General features: G+C 40.3%; 2 protein-coding genes across 2 annotated transcripts in view; both read left to right on the plus strand.

Moving 5' to 3' along the window:
• The window catches only part of pfdn5 (prefoldin 5), a 2,805-nt gene extending 1,017 nt beyond the window's left edge, over positions 1–1,788 (plus strand). The window contains exons 2-6 of the mRNA XM_085775537.1: positions 229–331; positions 624–655; positions 778–852; positions 952–1,057; positions 1,458–1,788. Of these exons, the coding sequence (XP_085631663.1) occupies positions 229–331; positions 624–655; positions 778–852; positions 952–1,057; positions 1,458–1,534 (393 nt within the window). The 3' untranslated portion in view covers positions 1,535–1,788. The remainder of the gene's footprint in view (positions 1–228; positions 332–623; positions 656–777; positions 853–951; positions 1,058–1,457) is intronic.
• A 1,383-nt stretch (positions 1,789–3,171) lies between these two features.
• On the plus strand, positions 3,172–15,234 carry larp4ab (La ribonucleoprotein 4Ab). Its single transcript, XM_085775538.1, has 15 exons — positions 3,172–3,640; positions 7,059–7,197; positions 7,485–7,734; positions 8,510–8,646; positions 8,997–9,100; positions 9,331–9,441; positions 10,039–10,092; positions 10,919–11,131; positions 11,585–11,685; positions 12,198–12,434; positions 12,658–12,709; positions 12,797–12,961; positions 13,056–13,219; positions 13,311–13,503; positions 14,849–15,234. Exons 1-15 carry the CDS (start codon positions 3,638–3,640, stop codon positions 15,230–15,232), a joined length of 2,307 nt encoding a protein of 768 aa, XP_085631664.1. The 5' UTR covers positions 3,172–3,637; the 3' UTR covers positions 15,233–15,234.
• The last annotated feature ends 3,325 nt before the right edge of the window (positions 15,235–18,559 follow it).

An 18,559-nucleotide genomic window follows, 5' to 3' on the forward strand; every position in this document is an offset into this window, starting at 1 on the left:
TTAAGTCTTATCCTTGTATCATGGAGACAGCAATGTGCAGCAGCTGAGTCCAAAACAGTTTTACCTATGGGGACAATAAAGTATAATCTGGTAATGACTTGTATTATAGTGTAGTGTGTGGCTTTTGGCTGTGATTCTCAGTGATTGTGAGCAGTTGCTGTTGCTGAGTTATTTGATCGCTTGTTGTACTACTGACTCTGACTTTTGATTGTTTTGTAAATTTTACAGGAGATTGAGTTCTTGACATCTTCAATAGGTCAGCTCAAAGTCGTCCAGACCAAGTATGTTGAAGCAAAGGATAGTCTGAATGTCCTCAGCCAAAACAATAAAGGTGAGTTTGGTTTTATTTAAATGCTCTAGACACATGTTTTTATTACTTAGTGGAGTGAAAGATTAAAGCTCAACAGTGGTTCTTCGGTTCCTGTGATAAATCCTCCTCCTACGTTTAAATAGTTAACTTTATTGTAGAAGTTTATGTTCTACTTGAAATATCCAGAACAATCAACATGATTCAGTGTGTGTTTAGTCTTCAGAGGTGCAGTGTCTTTATTAAAGTTCATTTAATCATGCACATGTTTGAATCTGTTCGTCATTCCTTAACCTTTCTCTTCTGTCTCGTGCAGGAAAAGAACTGCTTGTGCCTCTCACCAGCTCTGTATCCTTCATTACAGCTATTCATATTTTATATTTTCATATTCATTATTTTCCTGTGTTGTGAATTGTGCTTAAAAAAATTAAATTGTGTCCACACTTGTCCTTGACCTGGCGTCTTCTCAGATGTACGTCCCAGGAACATTAAATGATGTGGAACATTGTTTGGTGGATGTGGGAACAGGATATTATGTTGAAAAGGTAGGGAGAAAAAAGTACATTAGACACAGTTTACTCTAATAAAGTGGTATTTTGTTGTGTGAATTTTATTTTTACTGCTCATTTTGTCTGTCACTGTAGAATGTGGATGACTCGAAGGCATTCTTCAAACGCAAAATAGACTTCCTCACAAAGCAAATAGAGAAAATTCAGCCGGCCCTCCAGGAAAAACATGCAATGAAGCAAGGTAAGTCCAACTGTTTTGTTTTACCAAATGTCACCAACTGTTTCTCATTACAAAGATGTTTTGTCTCTTATCTGTTACTATTTCATTCATAACATAAAAATGTTTTGCATGCATTGCACAGGGATTTTCATACAAAGACAAATGTTTACAAAGGTTGATATTGGCTAAAAATAAAATGTTAATAGTGTTCACATCAGTTATTAATGGAACTCAGACATTATTTTAATGTAAAAGTAAATGTCGTCGGGTCACTATTGTTCTGTGTATGTGTTGAAAAAAACATGGTGGCAGAGATTCAACAGAAACCACGGATAAATATAAGAACATCTTTGTAAATATTTAATTCTCCTTTATCCTGAGACACACCTGTTTGTATAATACACTGTGTTTTGTCTTGCAGCTGTGCTGGAAGTGATGAACGTGAAGATCCAGCAGCTGCAGCAGAGCCAACAGACGGCTGGAGCCACCAAGGCTTAATGACAAAACCTGTTCTTCATCATTTTTATGTTTGTGTGGGAAAAAATGTAAACCTGCTGTTGTAAGACAATAAGATGCCCTTCGTTAACTTAATGAGAACATGTTCAATACAGTAGAATAAAAGAAATGAAATAGTTTTTTTTGTTACTGAATTAAGTGCACAAACCCGGACAGCAGTGATGTAAAGTAGCTCATTAGTCATCATGGCAAAGCAAAAGCTTCTACTTACTTTTAATAAATGTCACTGTGAACTCGAGGAACATTTAAGTTTTTATTGTCTGACTCATGAGCTCCGTATCTCAGTTACATCTTCATCTCTTCAAATTCACCTGGACTCACAGGTGAGCTGATGTTACACTGCCTCATATGAAATAATCTAAACATTTTCAGCTCTGTTTAAGCTTCATTGACTCTGAACCTTTCTGTGGCATTGCCAGGTTTTAATACTAATTTCAACCCTCACATTCCTATCACTCCAGACTCCTTAAATGGGAAGTGAACAAGTAAATTTCAAATTAATGTCCTTTCCACTCAGCTCAGGAGTTTGACCTAATGCTGTGTAGCTTCAATGCCCTTGTACTTCTTAATCTTTTCTTTTCATAAATTGTCATTGTTCCTCTACATTCACTTAATAATTTAAGTGACTAGCTCACAAATTCAGATTTTTGCAAACCAAAAACATGAAAATGAACCTGACACTACATAATTAAAATATAACCATACACTGATCAGTTGACTGACAGTAAATTATTATTGTGATTGTAGTTTAATTTAATCATGGCTCCAGTTGATCATGTATGAGGATTTTAATTGATTCCTCTTTCTGTTAAGATGATTTGCACAATTTACAAACCAGTCAATCAACAAAATAATCAGTAGTTGAGTCGGTAATCAAATTTCATCATCAGCTACAACTTTATCATGCATTCACTTCATATTGCAGCAGTAAAATGTCATATTTATAGCCTCAGTGATAATAATCCAGGGATATGAGTTTCTAAAACAGTCACAGCTGACTTTTATTACAGTTACATAAAGTATGGTACTGGTACTTTAATGTCAGTAAAAGTAATCTCATCAGACAACTCTTTCTACTGATAGGGAGTATTTATAATGCCAGCTCGGTGTGTTATGTCTGTAGATCAAGGTCTTTTTTCTATAGTACAGTCTATGGGTGGGTCTCCTCCAAAGTGCTCCGTGCTCCACTCCTCCTCCCCTGCAGCCGCCGCACTGTCCCCGTGTAGAGGTCACCGTCGGCGGTTGCTACGCTGCGGTGTTTAGCGTTGCTGTTGCCGGGGAGGCGGAGTGAACGGTGCTGCCTGTGGAGACGGAGGACGCAGCTGCCTCTCTGTCTGTCTGTCACATGCTGAATGAACGGCGGCGTCTTGGTGTTGGAACAGTGCAGCATTGTTTTTGTTTTTTTTCCTTCCGTACATTGGGAGACAAGTTTTCCTGGAAATATACGTTTTTTCTGGTTTAAGTTCGAAGCTATCGAAGAGGTTGAGGCGCACGCGGACACGACGCCGTTAGGACCATAGTACCTACGTGTACGTAACGTAACGTTAGCAGTTACCGGGGAGACGGAGAAGGCGGAGTGCACAGTGCAGCCTGTTGTTGAGACGGACGGTGGCAGCACAGCAGACAGAGGACGCAGCTGTCACATGCGGAATATAGGCTGCCTACGACGGCGTCTTTGGTGTTGAAACATTGCGATGAGGAGTTGAGCAAAGCGGCATCGTTTTGTTTTTTTCCCCTTCCGTACAATGGGAGACGTTTTTCCCTGAAAAATATACGTTTCGGGAGCGGTTTAAAGTTCGAATCTTGTGAAGAAGTTGAGGCTCACGCGGACACGCCGTTATTAGGGAGCACGTCGTGTACGTAACGTAACGCAACGTTACCAGTTGCCGGGGAGACGGTAGTTAAGTGCCGGAGAAAGCAGCAACGACGACGGGGCCAGCGTGAAGAAGTACACAGTCGGTATAATTCCCGTCGCCGGAGAATAAATCCAAACAGAGCGGTTAAATCCCCCCCCGGAGAAGAACAAGAAGACGAAATAGAAGAAGGAGGAGGAGGACACCGTGAAAAGACGAGGACCGAGGCAGCATGGTGAGTTAGTCCGGGGCCTGGACGCTGGCACGGCACGGCACAGCACAGCACGGCAGGCGAGCTAACATGCGACAACCTGTTTGCGTCTTTTTCGCTTCCGTATGGCTCGACAGAATCAGTTTTTAATCAGCGTGTAGCAACAACTTTACACTTAAGACAGCGTTTAATTAATCTTCATGCCCTTAAAATTGCCACTTTAATGTATTGTTATTTTTACACGATCATTTAAACGTGTGTTTAGTGTCAACCTGTCAAACAAATTGGCTAAAAGGGAGTAGCAGCCGGTTCGCACTGGTCTGGTAGTAAAGTTAAGCTAGTTACGTTACCATATGGAGCCCGAGGAGACAACCTTCAAACAAACCCCACGACACGTGTTTAAGAACACGTTTAATCAATTGGTGATAGTAATATACATCATTTACCTCCGTAGCATATTGCATTAGACGTATAATTCAACCCGATGTGTAGCATCTCCTGCACGTGATTGGTGTTAAATGTTAGCTGCCTGTTATACAACACGAGCTAAATGGCCATCTACGGGGGTTTTCGTGATAAAGGTCATGGCACTGCGCCGCGCACACGTTAACTTTTAAAAAAAGATCACGAATGTGGTGGCGATGATTTAATAAATCTTCTAACTCACAGATGGTTAGTGCGCGGTCAGCTGTGTTTATTCACATTCAAACGAAAACGATCGGGTTTGTATGCGGTCGGGTGGATTGCCTGGAAGTTGCATGAGCACGGCGGCGCCATGTGCTCTGCGCTTTTCTTCCTGGCCGACCCTCATGTTACGTTGCTCGGCTTCGCTCCGAGTCGTGGGCCGCTGGATATAGACTGGTAATGGACACAAGGGAGGTTTTTGATAAGTCGGAGCCATTTGCTTGTTTTTTCTTTATTTTTATCAATGACTCAAGCTCACAGTAGTAGGGAGACATTGCAATGGATGTCAAGTCGGATTGTATTGTTCGAGGCACAGGCGGACCAGTCCTGCGCCATGTATGGTTACATGTGATCGTTGAGAGAGGCGGAGTGTGTGAGGGACCAGGAAGCCAATGAAAACTCAATGAGACGATGCGTGTGTGTATGTGTGTGTGTGCGCAAAGACACTGAGCTGCTGCGTTATAGGCTGTTACGAAGTCAATTCATCAGGCTGTCTGTCTTGTGATAGGAAGTAAGGTCAGCTGGAGCTATGGCAGTATAGTGGCAGTAGCATTTAAAGGCTTAACTTAGTCATGACTCTCTGGTTTTATACATAAATCAGAATGAAAACAGGTTTTTAAGCAAAAGAAAGGGATTTGACATGGGTGTTAAGTACAAAGAACAAGAGGGAGGGACAGTTGAATAAGTAAAAGTACAAAATATACACAAGCAACTTAATATAAATAAAACATAAAGAAAAAGCTCAAGTTGAAAAGAATATGTAGCGGTGTGCAGGTCAATTCATCAGGCCATCTCTCTTGTGATAGGAAGTAAGGTCAGCTGGAGCTATGGCAGTAGCATAGTGGTAGTAGCATTTAAAGGCTTAACTTATTCATGACTCTATAATTGCATCCAGATTTCATCAGACATGTTTTTTAAAGCAGTGATTACACCCAGAAGGGATTTGACATGGGTGTAAAGTGCAAAGAACAGAGGGGAGGGACAGTTAAATAAGTAAAAGTACAAAATATACAATAGCAACTTAATATAAATAAAACAAAGAAAAAGCTCAAGTTAAAAAGAGTAATTGTCCAGTTAATCCAGTATTACTGGATGTGAGGTTGTAGGGGTTTAAATATTAAAAATCAAGGTTATAGCAGAGGTCACAGGGCTCCAGACTGCCCCTGAATGGAGGCATGGATGAAAGGGAAACGTGAATATTTGCTGTAAAAGTAGACTTACACTCTGTGCCCCTAAAGTTTCTGCTTGCGCTGCTAAAGTTTAAAGTTATGGGCCACTGTGGTCATAGTAAAAACAAGGGTATTCTGTTGTTTCTGACTGCTGCACCTCTGGTCTTGTGTCTCTGATCATTTGTTCTGTGTAGAAGCTTCTGCTAACTCTCTGGTTGGTTTAATAGTACATGATGCACTACATCACTTTACTCTGCTCACATGATGATAATCCATATCCATACCTGCCTGCTTGATTCCCAAAAATCAGTTTGAATATCAATTTCTTACAACAACTTGTATAATTGGAGACTTTTTTTGAGATGGCTGCTTTACTCCGGCTGCCGCACCCGTCAACCTATTGATGTTCCCCACCTATGATTACTTAACAGTCATTATTACATAGTCTGTACTTATGGGTAGGTTGGATCACACCCATCCTCAGACTCTGCCTTCATTTTGATTTCAGTAACACACCTGTTAGCTTTTGTTCATGTATCTTGCAGGTTGTGATGCTGTTGCACTGACAAAAATCTGTTCCCAGACAGATAAACACTCTCCTCAAAACTAGGGACTGATACCAATTATTAGTAATCAAGGAAACTGATAACCGATCTTTGATATTTATTTGCAGTAAAAATGAAAACTTTTTTTTGTACACTGTAAAAATCTGTGATAAAAAGACCTTAATTTTTTTGTAGATTAACACAAACTCCAACACAAACCTTGGTTCAGTGGTGACTTTAGGCAGGGAGGCGGCTGCATCAGAGCCAAAGCAGCGACGTGTTTAAAAATAAATTTATTTTATCAGTTATCGGTGAGGGAAAAAAAGAGGCCGAAACAGATTATCGTAAAAATGCCAAATATCAGCCAATAATCGGTCAATCCCTACTCAAAACCACCTTTGTGGTAGCTCCCACTACATTTAGAAGTTTTTGGGATCACATTTAGCTGTGATAACATGAACACACACACACGTAAAGTAGGCTGTGAGTGTCTAAAAACAAATACGCAGCCTTGCTGTTGTGAATAGTAATAATCTGACCTTGGTCAAAATGACCTGTAGTACCAAATGTCTTTGAATGATTAAAACTCAAATACAGTGATTTGTGAATTAAAACTAATGTGGACTAAGGGTGTATGATGTGTCAGTGACCCCTGTCGTTCTTCTAACCCCCTTTTTTTTCCAGCTGACTTGCTCAAACACTGTCCACATTTGCATAAAGTTGATTTTCATGTCAACTACACATTTCCTCTTTCTACCAACTACTGTACATTTTTAGTTTATCTTTCACACACACCGTGGCAGTGACAAAATGTGTTCACAGCCACAGAAATGTTGGACTTAAACCACTTCTGTTTTAGTTTCTGCTATAGTACACACACACAACACATAGTGAAAATTATACCAGCCACTTTGTTGCAACTGGTAATAAGGATATTGATCAACACGCTGCCCTCCTGCTTTAACTGCACCAATTTTCCCTGTACAATACAACAATAAACGCTATGAATCCAAAGCTATTTTCTGTGTTCATATCATCCTGCAGGTTACCACAAAGGGAGCAGGTCTGAATCCCAACGCTAAAGTGTGGCAGGAGGTCCCTGCCCACCAGAGCGACATCCCAGAGGGGACAGAGGACTCTTCCTGGCTGCAGACCTACCCTCCTCCTGCTGAGATGACCAACGGTATGAGCAGCATATTCACTTTATTCTCTCTTCTCTCACGATTCTGTCAATTTGTCAAGTGTGGTAATAATAAACCACCACTTATGACACGTATAGACATAGAAGGTATTTTTTTTAAACCTTGCCAGGATAATTACAGGGAGACATGGTTGGTATATGAGGAAATTGTATTCACTGTGTAACCCTGAAGACTTACAGAGCATGACAAAGCTTGTTGCACCTCTTTGTCTAAACGTGACAGTTATTTCACAATCACGTACTTCACCGCCTTGCCTCCTCTGTCTTAGGTTACTCAGACGTTCCTTCTGCAGGGTGCAAAGGATACAGCGCTGAGTATCCGGAGAGCGCTGCAGACTACGCCCCCGTGCAGCAGCAGGGCCTGGTGAACGGCGTCGACCACCCTGAGCTGGGCTATCAAGTCTTTGACCCGCAAAACGAATCGGCCGTAGTCGATGACGACGTTTCCAAGGATCAGCCGATGTCTGAAGAGAACCTGAGGGAATCTCTGAAGAAACAGCTCGAGTTCTGCTTCTCTAGGTGAGAAAAGAGAAGAGTCGCAATCTAGACGCATTGTTTTTTTTTTATATCACAATATTTAGTTGTTTTTTTTTCCAGTCTTAAAGGACAATTCCAGGCAAATTCAACCTGGGGCTTTAGTTTCTTATTATTTTAGGTCTAAAACAATGATTCTGAAGATTTCCTTTTTGTGGGATGTAAACAGCCTAAACGGGTAAGATCGGTCTGTTCCCATTCATTGCTGCTATGGCGATGCGGTGACAGACAGAACTCCTGCATAACAGGACACGTTAGAAAATCCTCAGATTCATTCTTTTAGACCTAAAATATTAGGAAACTAGAGCCCCAGGTTGAATTTGCCCTGAATTGTCCTTTAAATTTCAGTAAGACGGTAACACTTTATAATAAGTACACACTATTAAGCATTAATAAATACTGAATTCTTCATTTATAATGCATAAATACTCATTAGTATGTAGTTTATAACTAATGCTTAATAGTGTGAACTTATAATAAAGTGTTACCCAGTAAGACACTAATATGTGTCCAACTGCCAGAATTTAAATGAGTCAGCACACCCATACAGTTATTACATTGATGAGTAGGATTAGTCCTGTCTGGGGAGAGATCAAAGAATGTAAACACAAACACCCGGAGCAGTTCCAAGTATCATGTCTGGAGGAGTTGATGCTTGATCTCTTATTTCCTTTGCTGAGAAATGATGTCATCTACATGTTGAGCTTTACTTTTTCTAGACTTATTATAATGTTTTTTGTTTTGTTTTTGTTTCTTTCAGGGAGAACCTCACCAAGGACCTGTACCTGATCTCCCAGATGGACAGTGATCAGTTTGTTCCCATCTGGACCATCGCTTGTATGGAGGACATCAAAGCCCTCACCACCGACATGGACCTGATTCTGGATGTGCTGCGAGGTGCGATTGCTCTCTGTATTTCTGATGATATTCTTCATATTATTCATGAAAAGTTTCAAATTTGTAACCTTCAATCATTTTTTATAACATACATGGGAAGGCATGGTCCTCCTGCAGCTGTTAATTATGAAGTTTTGTAAATCTTATGTCATGTGAGGCTTTAGTTGAGAGTTACCTGATCATAAGAAATAATAAGTTGAATTTCCACATATACCCGGTATTTTATTGTTATTAAAAACCTCCAGACATGGAGAAAAGAGCACAAAGCATGTTCTCCACCAGTACTCTGTGGGTGTATGAGGGGCTCTGAAGTGAAAACAATAATGTTTAAAGCTGCGTCTTTGTTCCAGCCTCTCCCATGGTGCAAGTTGATGAAACTGGAGAGAAGGTCCGGCCAAATCACAGCCGCTGCATTATTATCCTGAGAGAGGTGCCAGAGACTACACCAGTGGAGGTACAGTAAATCTTACAAATGAGATGCTGCCACATGACCGTGCTTGTGCTGACAAGTAGTCAGTCATAGATAGTTATTCACTGTGCCGGCTGCTTCACACTGGTTTTAACACATAGACGCTTATTTAAAGTCTATCAAAGAGCATGCATGGTGGCCTGAGAGAAGAGCTGGTATGTGTTTAATATTAGAGGCAGAACTGCATTAAAGTTGTTGGTTGTTCTCTCTTGCAGGAGGTGGAGGCTCTTTTTAAGAGTGACAATTGTCCAAAAGTCCTGAGTGTTGAGTTTGCACACAACAGCAACTGGTACATAACGTTTCAGTCTGATATGGATGCACTACAGGTACGTCTGCTTATCAATAACTACACACTTTACAGTATCTTTGTCATCATTAGATGTGACTAGGGATGTCACGATTATAGATTTTCTTGGCACCATTATTGTCAGAGAAATAATCACGGTATCACAATTATTATGCATTAATTAATTTCACAACACCATGAATGTGTAAAACCAAATATCGTCAAAATATAAATTACATTACTACTTATATCTATATGACCAGTTATTAATCCCTCAGGGGAAATATTTGAAATATTCAAGTCATTAACTGCTGATATTGTTCCTACATAATCTTTTTTGGAAAGTGACAGTATTTGGACATCTTTACAATTAATTAATTGTGGCGTTTAATATTGCGGTTAATTGTGTTATTTGCTGTGGTTTCATTGTTCTTTTAAACCAAATGTGACCACAGTAGTTTGTTCACTTTGTTTAATGTAGTCTGTTAGTATTAGATCCTATTGAAAAATGGTGTGCGCAAGTTGGACGTTAAAGCTTTGGGAGTGACGTCAGGAAAGTTTTTACTGCCTAGATTTAAGAGTGGACACAGCAGATTTTACAGTTGTGTAAATGTCTGGTTCATTTTTCTTTCCTCAGGCGTACAGATACCTAAGAGAGGAAGTGAAAACCTTCCAGGGAAAACCAATCATGGTGAGTTTTGTCATTAAAAAAAATCACATTAAGATTGACCTGATTGATTATGTACAGGGTTTTTTTAAATACCAGACCCATCACTAAGCAGTAACTGACTGAGCCTAATTTAGACACCAGCGTGGCCACGTGTTACACAAGACTAGTTGTGTTGTCAGCCGTTACGTCACTGTTTGGCTAAGCCGTGGCCTGAGGAGTGACCTTGGGATTTATGTGTACAGGGACTTGATAAGCAGCGAGGAAACCCAGTGCTCTCTGCTCCCTGTGTTTGTCAGAGCGGTTGTACTTCTGACAGTTTGATTGCCCTTCTTATCACAACATGACATTTACACTTTGCGTTTCAGGTATCTAATGAATTGTTTTTCAGCTGGACTTTGATTTGACCTTGTTTGCCCTATTGCGTCTTTTTTTTTTTCCCACCCCCTGATAAAACAAACTCGGCCATGACACATTAACCGTCCACTATGAGCCCCTGTGATGATCAGTATCGCGCTTGGAAGGACCCATAAGCACTGTGGCTGCCTGGGAGGAACCTGTCTTCTATATATCTACTGTATCTCTGTACTGCTTCTACTATTTGTCTCTACTCTCCCTCACCCTCCTTCTCTTTCCCTCTCCTCCTCCCCCTCCCTCCTCCCTCTACCTCCCCCACCTTCTTTCCCCTAGACAGAGCAGTGTTTAATGGCCTAATGACCGTGAGATTATGAGATCTGAGGGGACAAATGGGACAGTTTACAGAGATACAGTGAACCTCATCGCAGGTCTCTTTAATGGAAACAAAATACACCCTATTCACAGCTTTCCTTCTTCTTTCTCTCCTCCACAGGCGCGCATCAAGGCCATTAACACGTTCTTTGGTAAGAACAGCTTCCGCCGCGTGGACTCGAGTGTGTACAGTCAGCACACGCAGCCTCAGGCCCAGTACGACTCGGCTGTCTACATGCAGCAGATGTACAGCGCCCAGCAGCAGTACCCAGTCTATCCTGTGGTGTCGCCCTCCTGGAGCCCTTCAGTCATGCCTTACTTCGAAACACCACTGGTGAGTTTGGACTGTCAGGAACCTCAATCAACAGTATTTCTCACAAAATATGTAAATGCATAAAACATATGATTGACCAGAGGCTTCTGAACACATTTAAAACTGATAACATAATTGAAATGTAAGGCAAGGCAGCTTTATTTACTGTATATAGCACATTTCATACCAAGGGGCAACTTGGTGTGCTCTACATAAAAACAAAACATTAACATAAAACCTGAAATAGTAAAAATTAGAAACATTAAACATACAATTAAAAGCAAGAAAAAGGAATAAAAGAAAACACAGAAAAAAGCTGGATTTAAAAGTGCTCACAGTTGGGGCTGATTTCAGTTATGCTAACTGGAACAAACTACCAGCAGAACGACTAAATGCTGCTTCACTATGTCTGGTTTGAACTCTGTGCTCCACTATCTGACCTCATTTCTTTTTGTTATTTGCTCTGATATGTAGGCACCTTTCCCTAACGGCGGCTTTGTGAACGGTTACAACAATCCTGGGAGCTACAAAGCAAACTCTGGCTCCAGTGCCCATCGACCCATGAACAGGAACAGGTAAGAGCAAGTCACGATGACACAACTTCCATTACTTAACTGTTGACTGGGATCAAATGTTGACTCTGTGTTTCAGATGAACACAGGCAGATGAATAGATAGTTTACATGCCACTGTGTGACTGGTTGTTTTTTTTCTCACTTACACCACAGATGCTGTTCGGTTATATTTATCACACAAAAGTTAAAAGTCTCTATCAAAACCCTTTTAAGTGTGATAGATAGATAGATAGATAGATAGATATAACTTTGCATTAGATATCATCATATAAATCATTTCCATCCAAAAGAAACTTGTAAAATCTGTTTATCTAAAAATACACAGTTAATTCTTTATATGTAGGAACAATATACATACAGTCAGAGGTTACCAGGACCTGTTCAAGAACTGACCAATCATAACATGGCTCCAAATTAATTACTCGACCCCTACACAATCCTATAAATATCAAAATGACCTCTTCCATGGTGGAGCTGACATTTAATTCCTGTGTTTCCTCTGTGTTTGCCCAGAAACCATGTGAAGGGTCACCACCGACCGGCCGACGTGGCCCCTCACTCTCCTCCCTCCTCTCTGGCCCTGGGGTCGCTGATGGACGGCCTGTCTGGTCCCGTGAGTCCACATCCCCTCCAGGTGTTGGGGACGCCAGGTGGCAGCATCTCTGATCCGGTCTCTCTGTCCTCCTTCAACCTGAAAGAAGCTTCTCTGCAGACACACAATGGAGATCTGAGCGGAGGCGGACGGGGCAGGTGGGTCGATAATATCTTTTGTCAACACCACAGAGATGAAGCTTTACAACCAGAATGTAGAGCATGTGTGTGCAGACGGGGAGAATTTAATTGGTTTGAGAGAAATCTACATATTCTCTCGACTTATCGTGATCAGTGAAATGGCTGTGGTTATGACGATTTTAACTTGTAAATGTAGGTTATCAAAAAAAATTCTAATGTAAATGATCTCTCTTCATTGCAGGAGAGGAGGCCACAGGGGCATGAGGAGGAAAAGAGAAGATGAACACACCATGGTCAGTATAATTTTTCAGATCTGTCTGTTGTCAGGATCTTTTCTTATCTCAACTTTGACTTTAACTGAATGAAAATGAAACTTGCAGCGTCCCATCCCGTTGATGGAGGCCAAGGTGACTCCTCCACCAAAGTTTGACCTGGCAGCTTCCAATTTCCCTCCTTTACCTGGATCAGTGGTGAGTCCGCGGGGAGAAACCACACCAGAGATGCGCCTCTCTGATGTCGTGCGTGGCCTGAAGGTGACCAACAAGGTAAGGGGGAGGTCGTCCTTTTTTCAGTTTGTTCTACTTTGAAGAGTTAGGTGAGTAAATGTACATTTATATTTTGAATTCTTTATTATTTCAGCCTGTGAGCCAAGAAGCTAACGTTACCCAGACTCCGCCCACAGTCACCTCAGTCGAAACCGTGAGCGCACCAGAGTCTGTGGCCCCCGTTGCCAAGCCTGCTCCTGTGGCCCCCGCTGCCAAACCTGCTCCAGTGACGCCACAAACACCGGTGCCCACCTCAAGGTACAGTTTTTACAGAGACTCGACAAAATGTCTGTTAATAACAAGGACAACATACATGGAAAAACTACATCTTTCTATTTTGTCTTTTCAGTGTTCCTCCTCCTGCAGTAAAGGAAGAGGAAAAAGCTGAGCCGAAGACTCCAGAAGGAACAAGCTCCTCGTCCACGCAGCCCGTTTCTCCAGCAGCATCAGAACCACCGGCCTCCTCCAGCTGCAGCCAGTCGGTTTCCACAGAGGCAACGTCTCCATCTCCTCCAACCCCTCCGACCCCAACGTCAGATCTGGTAAGAAGAAGTCCAACATGCACATAGACGTACATACCATACACATTATCTGCATCCACATTAGTATGCAACTCAAAGAATATTCTATGTAGTGCGATTAATTTTAAACATTTTAAACTTGGGGCTCTGTATGTTCACAAATCACCATATTTACATCAATAAATGAATGTTTTACAATGACCTGATCGGTCTACATTCAGTTTTAGGGGCGCACACTGTAAATCAACTTGCAAACCAAATATTCACATTTCCTTTCATTCATAATCCTCACACACATGAGCCTGAAACCTGTAATGACAGAGTCCAGATTCTCGAGTTGTCCCTGTCTTGTTTAAGCAGAGTTAAAAGAAAAATCCAAATTGCAAATGCCCAAATAGATGAAAAATTTACTTGCAGGCCCCCTGTCATTGGGCAAGGCAGTGTCCATTCATGGCACTAAGTCTTAATCTGATGGGGGGAGAAAAACTTAAAGACCTCATTCATCCCAGTCATCTCTGAATCAGTGAGCAATAGGCTGGTTCATGCTGTGGTCACACTGAAACAAGACTCATTTTGAAGCTGTATTGCTGATTTAAAAAAACCTGCAATTTATATATAAAAAAAAGAATAGAGTGGATAGATAGTTTGTGGATAGATATTGGATAATTTCCAAAGCTGACTTAGACTCAAATGTTGTGATGGCAGGATGCCAGCAACTGTCTACAGCTTTGTTTTATTTGTGAAAATGGATATTAAAGCAGAAGTAAGCGATCCGGTCGTTTTGGCTAACTTCTTGTCAGCCGATGGAGTTAGCAGTCCCCGCCCTCGTCCCTACATCACCACATTCACGTGCATCCCTTGGCTGCACACACAGAGAGGACTGCCCCTTTTGCCGTTCTCTCTCCTCATTGGATAAAGGTTGTAGGATACAAGGAACGTTTTCTCCTCGGCTTACAGCAGAGCAGAGTGACTGACAGACCCGTGTTTCAAACCAAACACTCTATAGAAGTGATTGCTGTCGGAAGATAGAACTATTTAAGACTTATATTAACACAAATATTCCGCTTACTTCTGTTTTAAGATAAATATAGTTAAATGTGAGTTCGCAGATAACATCTGTGTAGTCAAATCCCTTTGCAACACCTCATTTCTCTCCTCCCTATATGTACAGACGGCAAACATATCTGAATCTGTCTTCTTTTCTCCCTCTTAAAGGAAAAAAAAAAAGTACTTGCACTCAAATTTTAGGGGCAAAATGTTTCGTATTGTCTGTGGCTCCAGTGGGCATCATGTTGGTGTTTCATGTCCTTCTTGAACGTTTCATTTCATGATTTTAAACACTACATCCATTTTCCTGTGTTATCAGGGACTGCGGAAGCTCAGCTACGCAGAGGTGTGTCAGAGGAAGGCCAAGGACCCCCCCCCACCAGCACAGACAGCCTCCTCCCCTCCCCCTCCCGCCTCCTCAGCCAGCCAGCCGCTGCAGGAGCTGAAGGTCAACAGGGTCGAAGAACCTTCCTCCAACTCCAGGAGGACGACGACGGACAAACAGGACAAAGCTGGCGACGGCCGACCCCCCCGCCAGCCGCTCCGCTCCTTCAGAGGGAACGGTCAGGCCAGAGCCGGAGGAGCCGGGCTGAAGATCCGCGAGCATCAGAGAGGCCTGAATAACGGAAAACAGTTTTCTCCACAGCGGGGAGCCAGACGCAGCGGCAAGGAACAGAACATTCCCCCGAGGTCGCCAAAGTAACTCGAGATCGACATTTTAACCACGAACTAAAACTAAAACAGAAATTTCTATGTAAATACATAATATATGTAAATAGAGAGGTGAATATATTTCATTTGACAGACAAATCCCTAAGCGTCGTCGTTGCAGACCTGAAATAATTTGAAAAGACGTTAAGTAGATTCTACTTTTAGGAAGCAGCATCTCGTCTGCTGACAGAGCTGCAGACTGTCGAGGTGATAAAACAGAAGTGAAGTTACGTCACCACAAACACAAACACATGTGGATGTGTGTTTTGAGAGCGAAAGGGAGAAAGAGTGATCTGTATCATCTAAAATATCTGGTGTTCTAATATTTAGCACACTTTGTTGTCTACATGCAAAATGAGTGGTTCGTGTTTGCATGTGGTTCATCTTCAGTTTTCCATCAAATTTGTTTTTTTCTTTTTTTGGAAACATGATAATTATTTATGAAAGGGAGGAGGTTTGAGTCCACAGCAGGATAACTGAGACAGTGGAGAAGAGGGCGTGTGATTCACTACAGAGGTTTAAATTTTGATGAGTAGCAGTGTTTGAAGAGAAAATTCTCATAATATGAAATCTCACTCTATAAATGATCCTGTGAAATACTACATGACATTGATCCAAAAAAAACATTGCATCATGTAATGATTATAGTCTTTGAATGTTTGGTGTAGTTGTCGACGTCTATTACATCACTGATATTTGTAATGAGCACTAGAGTAATGTCTAGAGACGATTTGATAATTTCATTTTTTCGTATGATTGAATCGTGTGTTTAAATCAGTTTATGAGTTGTTTTGGGTTATTTTGTTTCAATAGGAGCAGTAAGACTGTCTCTCTCTTTCTCTGTGTGTATAAATCTAGTGTCTGTCTCAAACCAAGATTAATGTATTAACTTGCCAACTTTGGTTTAAGCTCTTTGCTTTTTCTCAAACACTTTTTAACTGGGACCAGTTAAAAAGTGATGCAGTAAACTAGCTCACCACTGTAGCATGTGGTGCACACACACACACACACACACTGGTCCAGACAAGGATCACCCACTCATCATGGAAACATGAGACATTATGGATAGTTCTGTATTTTAATTAGATGTTCAAGACTGATCAGTGAATAACTAACACCTGCATGTGAAGTGTTAAAACATAACGACTGGTCTGTGGGACCTTTTTTTTTTTTTCCTTATAGAAGTTTGAGTTGCTTTCTGATGGTTGATGCTGTGGTCAGTTTATCATCTGTTTTGAGTGGACACATGAGGCTTCAGATGATTGTGGTCTGTTGAGGTAAATTCATGTTCGCGCTTGATTTTTTGTAAATGTCTATATATATATATTAGCTCTCTTGAGTGTGTGTGTGTATATACAGGGTTATTTTTGATCTGTATTGTTACTGTATTTGTTTTTCCTGCTGTAGAAGCCGTCTTCAAATTTCTTTTTCTATCCAATTTGAATGTTTTTTTTTCTCTTTATGTTTTATTGTGTCTCTTTTAACATTTGTAAAATTGTTGTGTTGACAAATCTAAGAAAAGATAATGTGGTTGTCAGACGCTGAGCTGTACAGTCGGGGCTCATATAGCTCAACGATGAGCAGAACATACTCACAGTGGTGTGAAGTTAGTGCACTATATCCTTTGATCTCAAGGCTTTTAATAATTAAAGAAGTAACAGTAGATGTAGAAAGACATTGCACATAAATACTGAACTTATATCTCAATGTGTTTTTCATTCCATCACAGTAGCCTGGTGTAAACGGAAATGAACAAAAGACGAGTGACAGTGACAAAGTATTAACGATTTTTCCAGGTTTTAGGGGGAATAAGTAAGTAAATAAATAGCCTTACATCAGTGATTTGACTCGTCCACTTCTAGGGAATTTACTGCGATGTACAGTATTTTGTTTTTGTTCTTTTCTCTTTTTTTTGTAATCAGTAGTCAAGCTGTTAAGTGTGTGTGTGTATATTTGTCTGTGCTTGACAGTGTGACCTTGGGTGTGAAAGAGTGAGGGAGTGTGTGCTTCTGCTTCTTCAGACTACATGGAACTATTATCTCAAACCAAACCTCCAGTGCCTTAACAGTGTTTCATTTTAAATTTAAAAGAGTGAGAGAATTTGAGCTTGTGAATTAATAACACTGATCAAGGCTGGTTAGTTGGTTGGTCAAAAATCCAACGTGGTCAGTTCATGACACTTGGGAGACACTAGATCCTGTCCTATGTAAAAAATAATAATAATAAAAAAAAATCTCAGATTATTGTAGCCTCAGCTGGTTGGAGTGGAGCTAAATGTGTATGTGTTACTATGTGCATGCTTGTCTCTCCATTGCTAAGTGCGTAAAGTATGATACAGTTCATTATGTTATCTTGTCAATGCAATGTCAGTCTTATATTATATGAGCATCCTGCTTATAACTGTCACAATCAAACACGGGATTGCAATTTTCAGCCAAGTACACACTGGTTTATCAATTGAATATTTTATTACTGAGCCTGATGTATGAAAAATAAAGATTTATTTTTAAACATTTCTGTCTTACATTTGTGCGTGTGAACACAGTCATATGCCATTACACACATTTTTAATCAGATAAAATCTCTCTCATCGATATAATATTTATGTCACATGGCCATGCTGTAGTTCATTTTATAAAGTTAAGAACTGGAATTTAACTTTAAGGATTATCTTGCTGAACAAAATGTGTTTAGTTTTGTTTCATTGACCTTATCTATGTTGCATCTTATATTTTGTTTTCGTTTTGTATGTATTGTCCATGTCTATGTCACTTTTTTCTTTCTTTTTTTTTGGCTTCATAAGTATAGATTTATTGTTTCTTCTGCTTTGAATGTATATGTTAATATTGAGATATTGAGATGAAATACAAAAATGTTTTGCATAATAAAGTATTTTATTAAATAACAAAAGAAAAAAGATATATACGGACTTGTCACTGACACTTTGGAAGATGACTTAATCCTGGGTACACATACAAGTGCAAATTTCTAAAATCGACTCCTAGGTTTTACATGTTTCATAACGAATTTCTTTATTTCATAAAAGCCCTCAGTCATATGCAAAAAATAAGAAAGATGCCATTAAACTGTTTTGTATCATTAATAAATATGATTAACAAAAGAAGCCCTAGCCTTTGTTTATTTATTTTATAAATACATTTTATATACTACATATGTGTATGTGTATGTGTATATGTTTTTGTTGTTTTTTTCTCATATGCACCTGTTCCTTTATTGAGCTGTTAAAGACTGTAACTGTTGGACTATGTTTTTACCTGACATTTCTGTACTCTTTTTTCTCTCTTTCTTTTCTTGTATA

This window comes from Trachurus japonicus, chromosome 5 (assembly GCF_045865225.1).
Source record: "Trachurus japonicus isolate A0001 chromosome 5, Traja_1.0".
In the NCBI taxonomy this organism is placed as follows: Eukaryota; Metazoa; Chordata; class Actinopteri; order Carangiformes; family Carangidae; genus Trachurus; species Trachurus japonicus.

Coding starts and splice junctions, on each gene's coding strand:
- larp4ab (XM_085775538.1), top strand. Junction 7,735..8,509: donor CTCGAGTTCTGCTTCTCTAG/GTGAGAAAAGAG, acceptor TGTTTCTTTCAG/GGAGAACCTCACCAAGGACC. Junction 13,504..14,848: donor CGACCCCAACGTCAGATCTG/GTAAGAAGAAGT, acceptor CTGTGTTATCAG/GGACTGCGGAAGCTCAGCTA.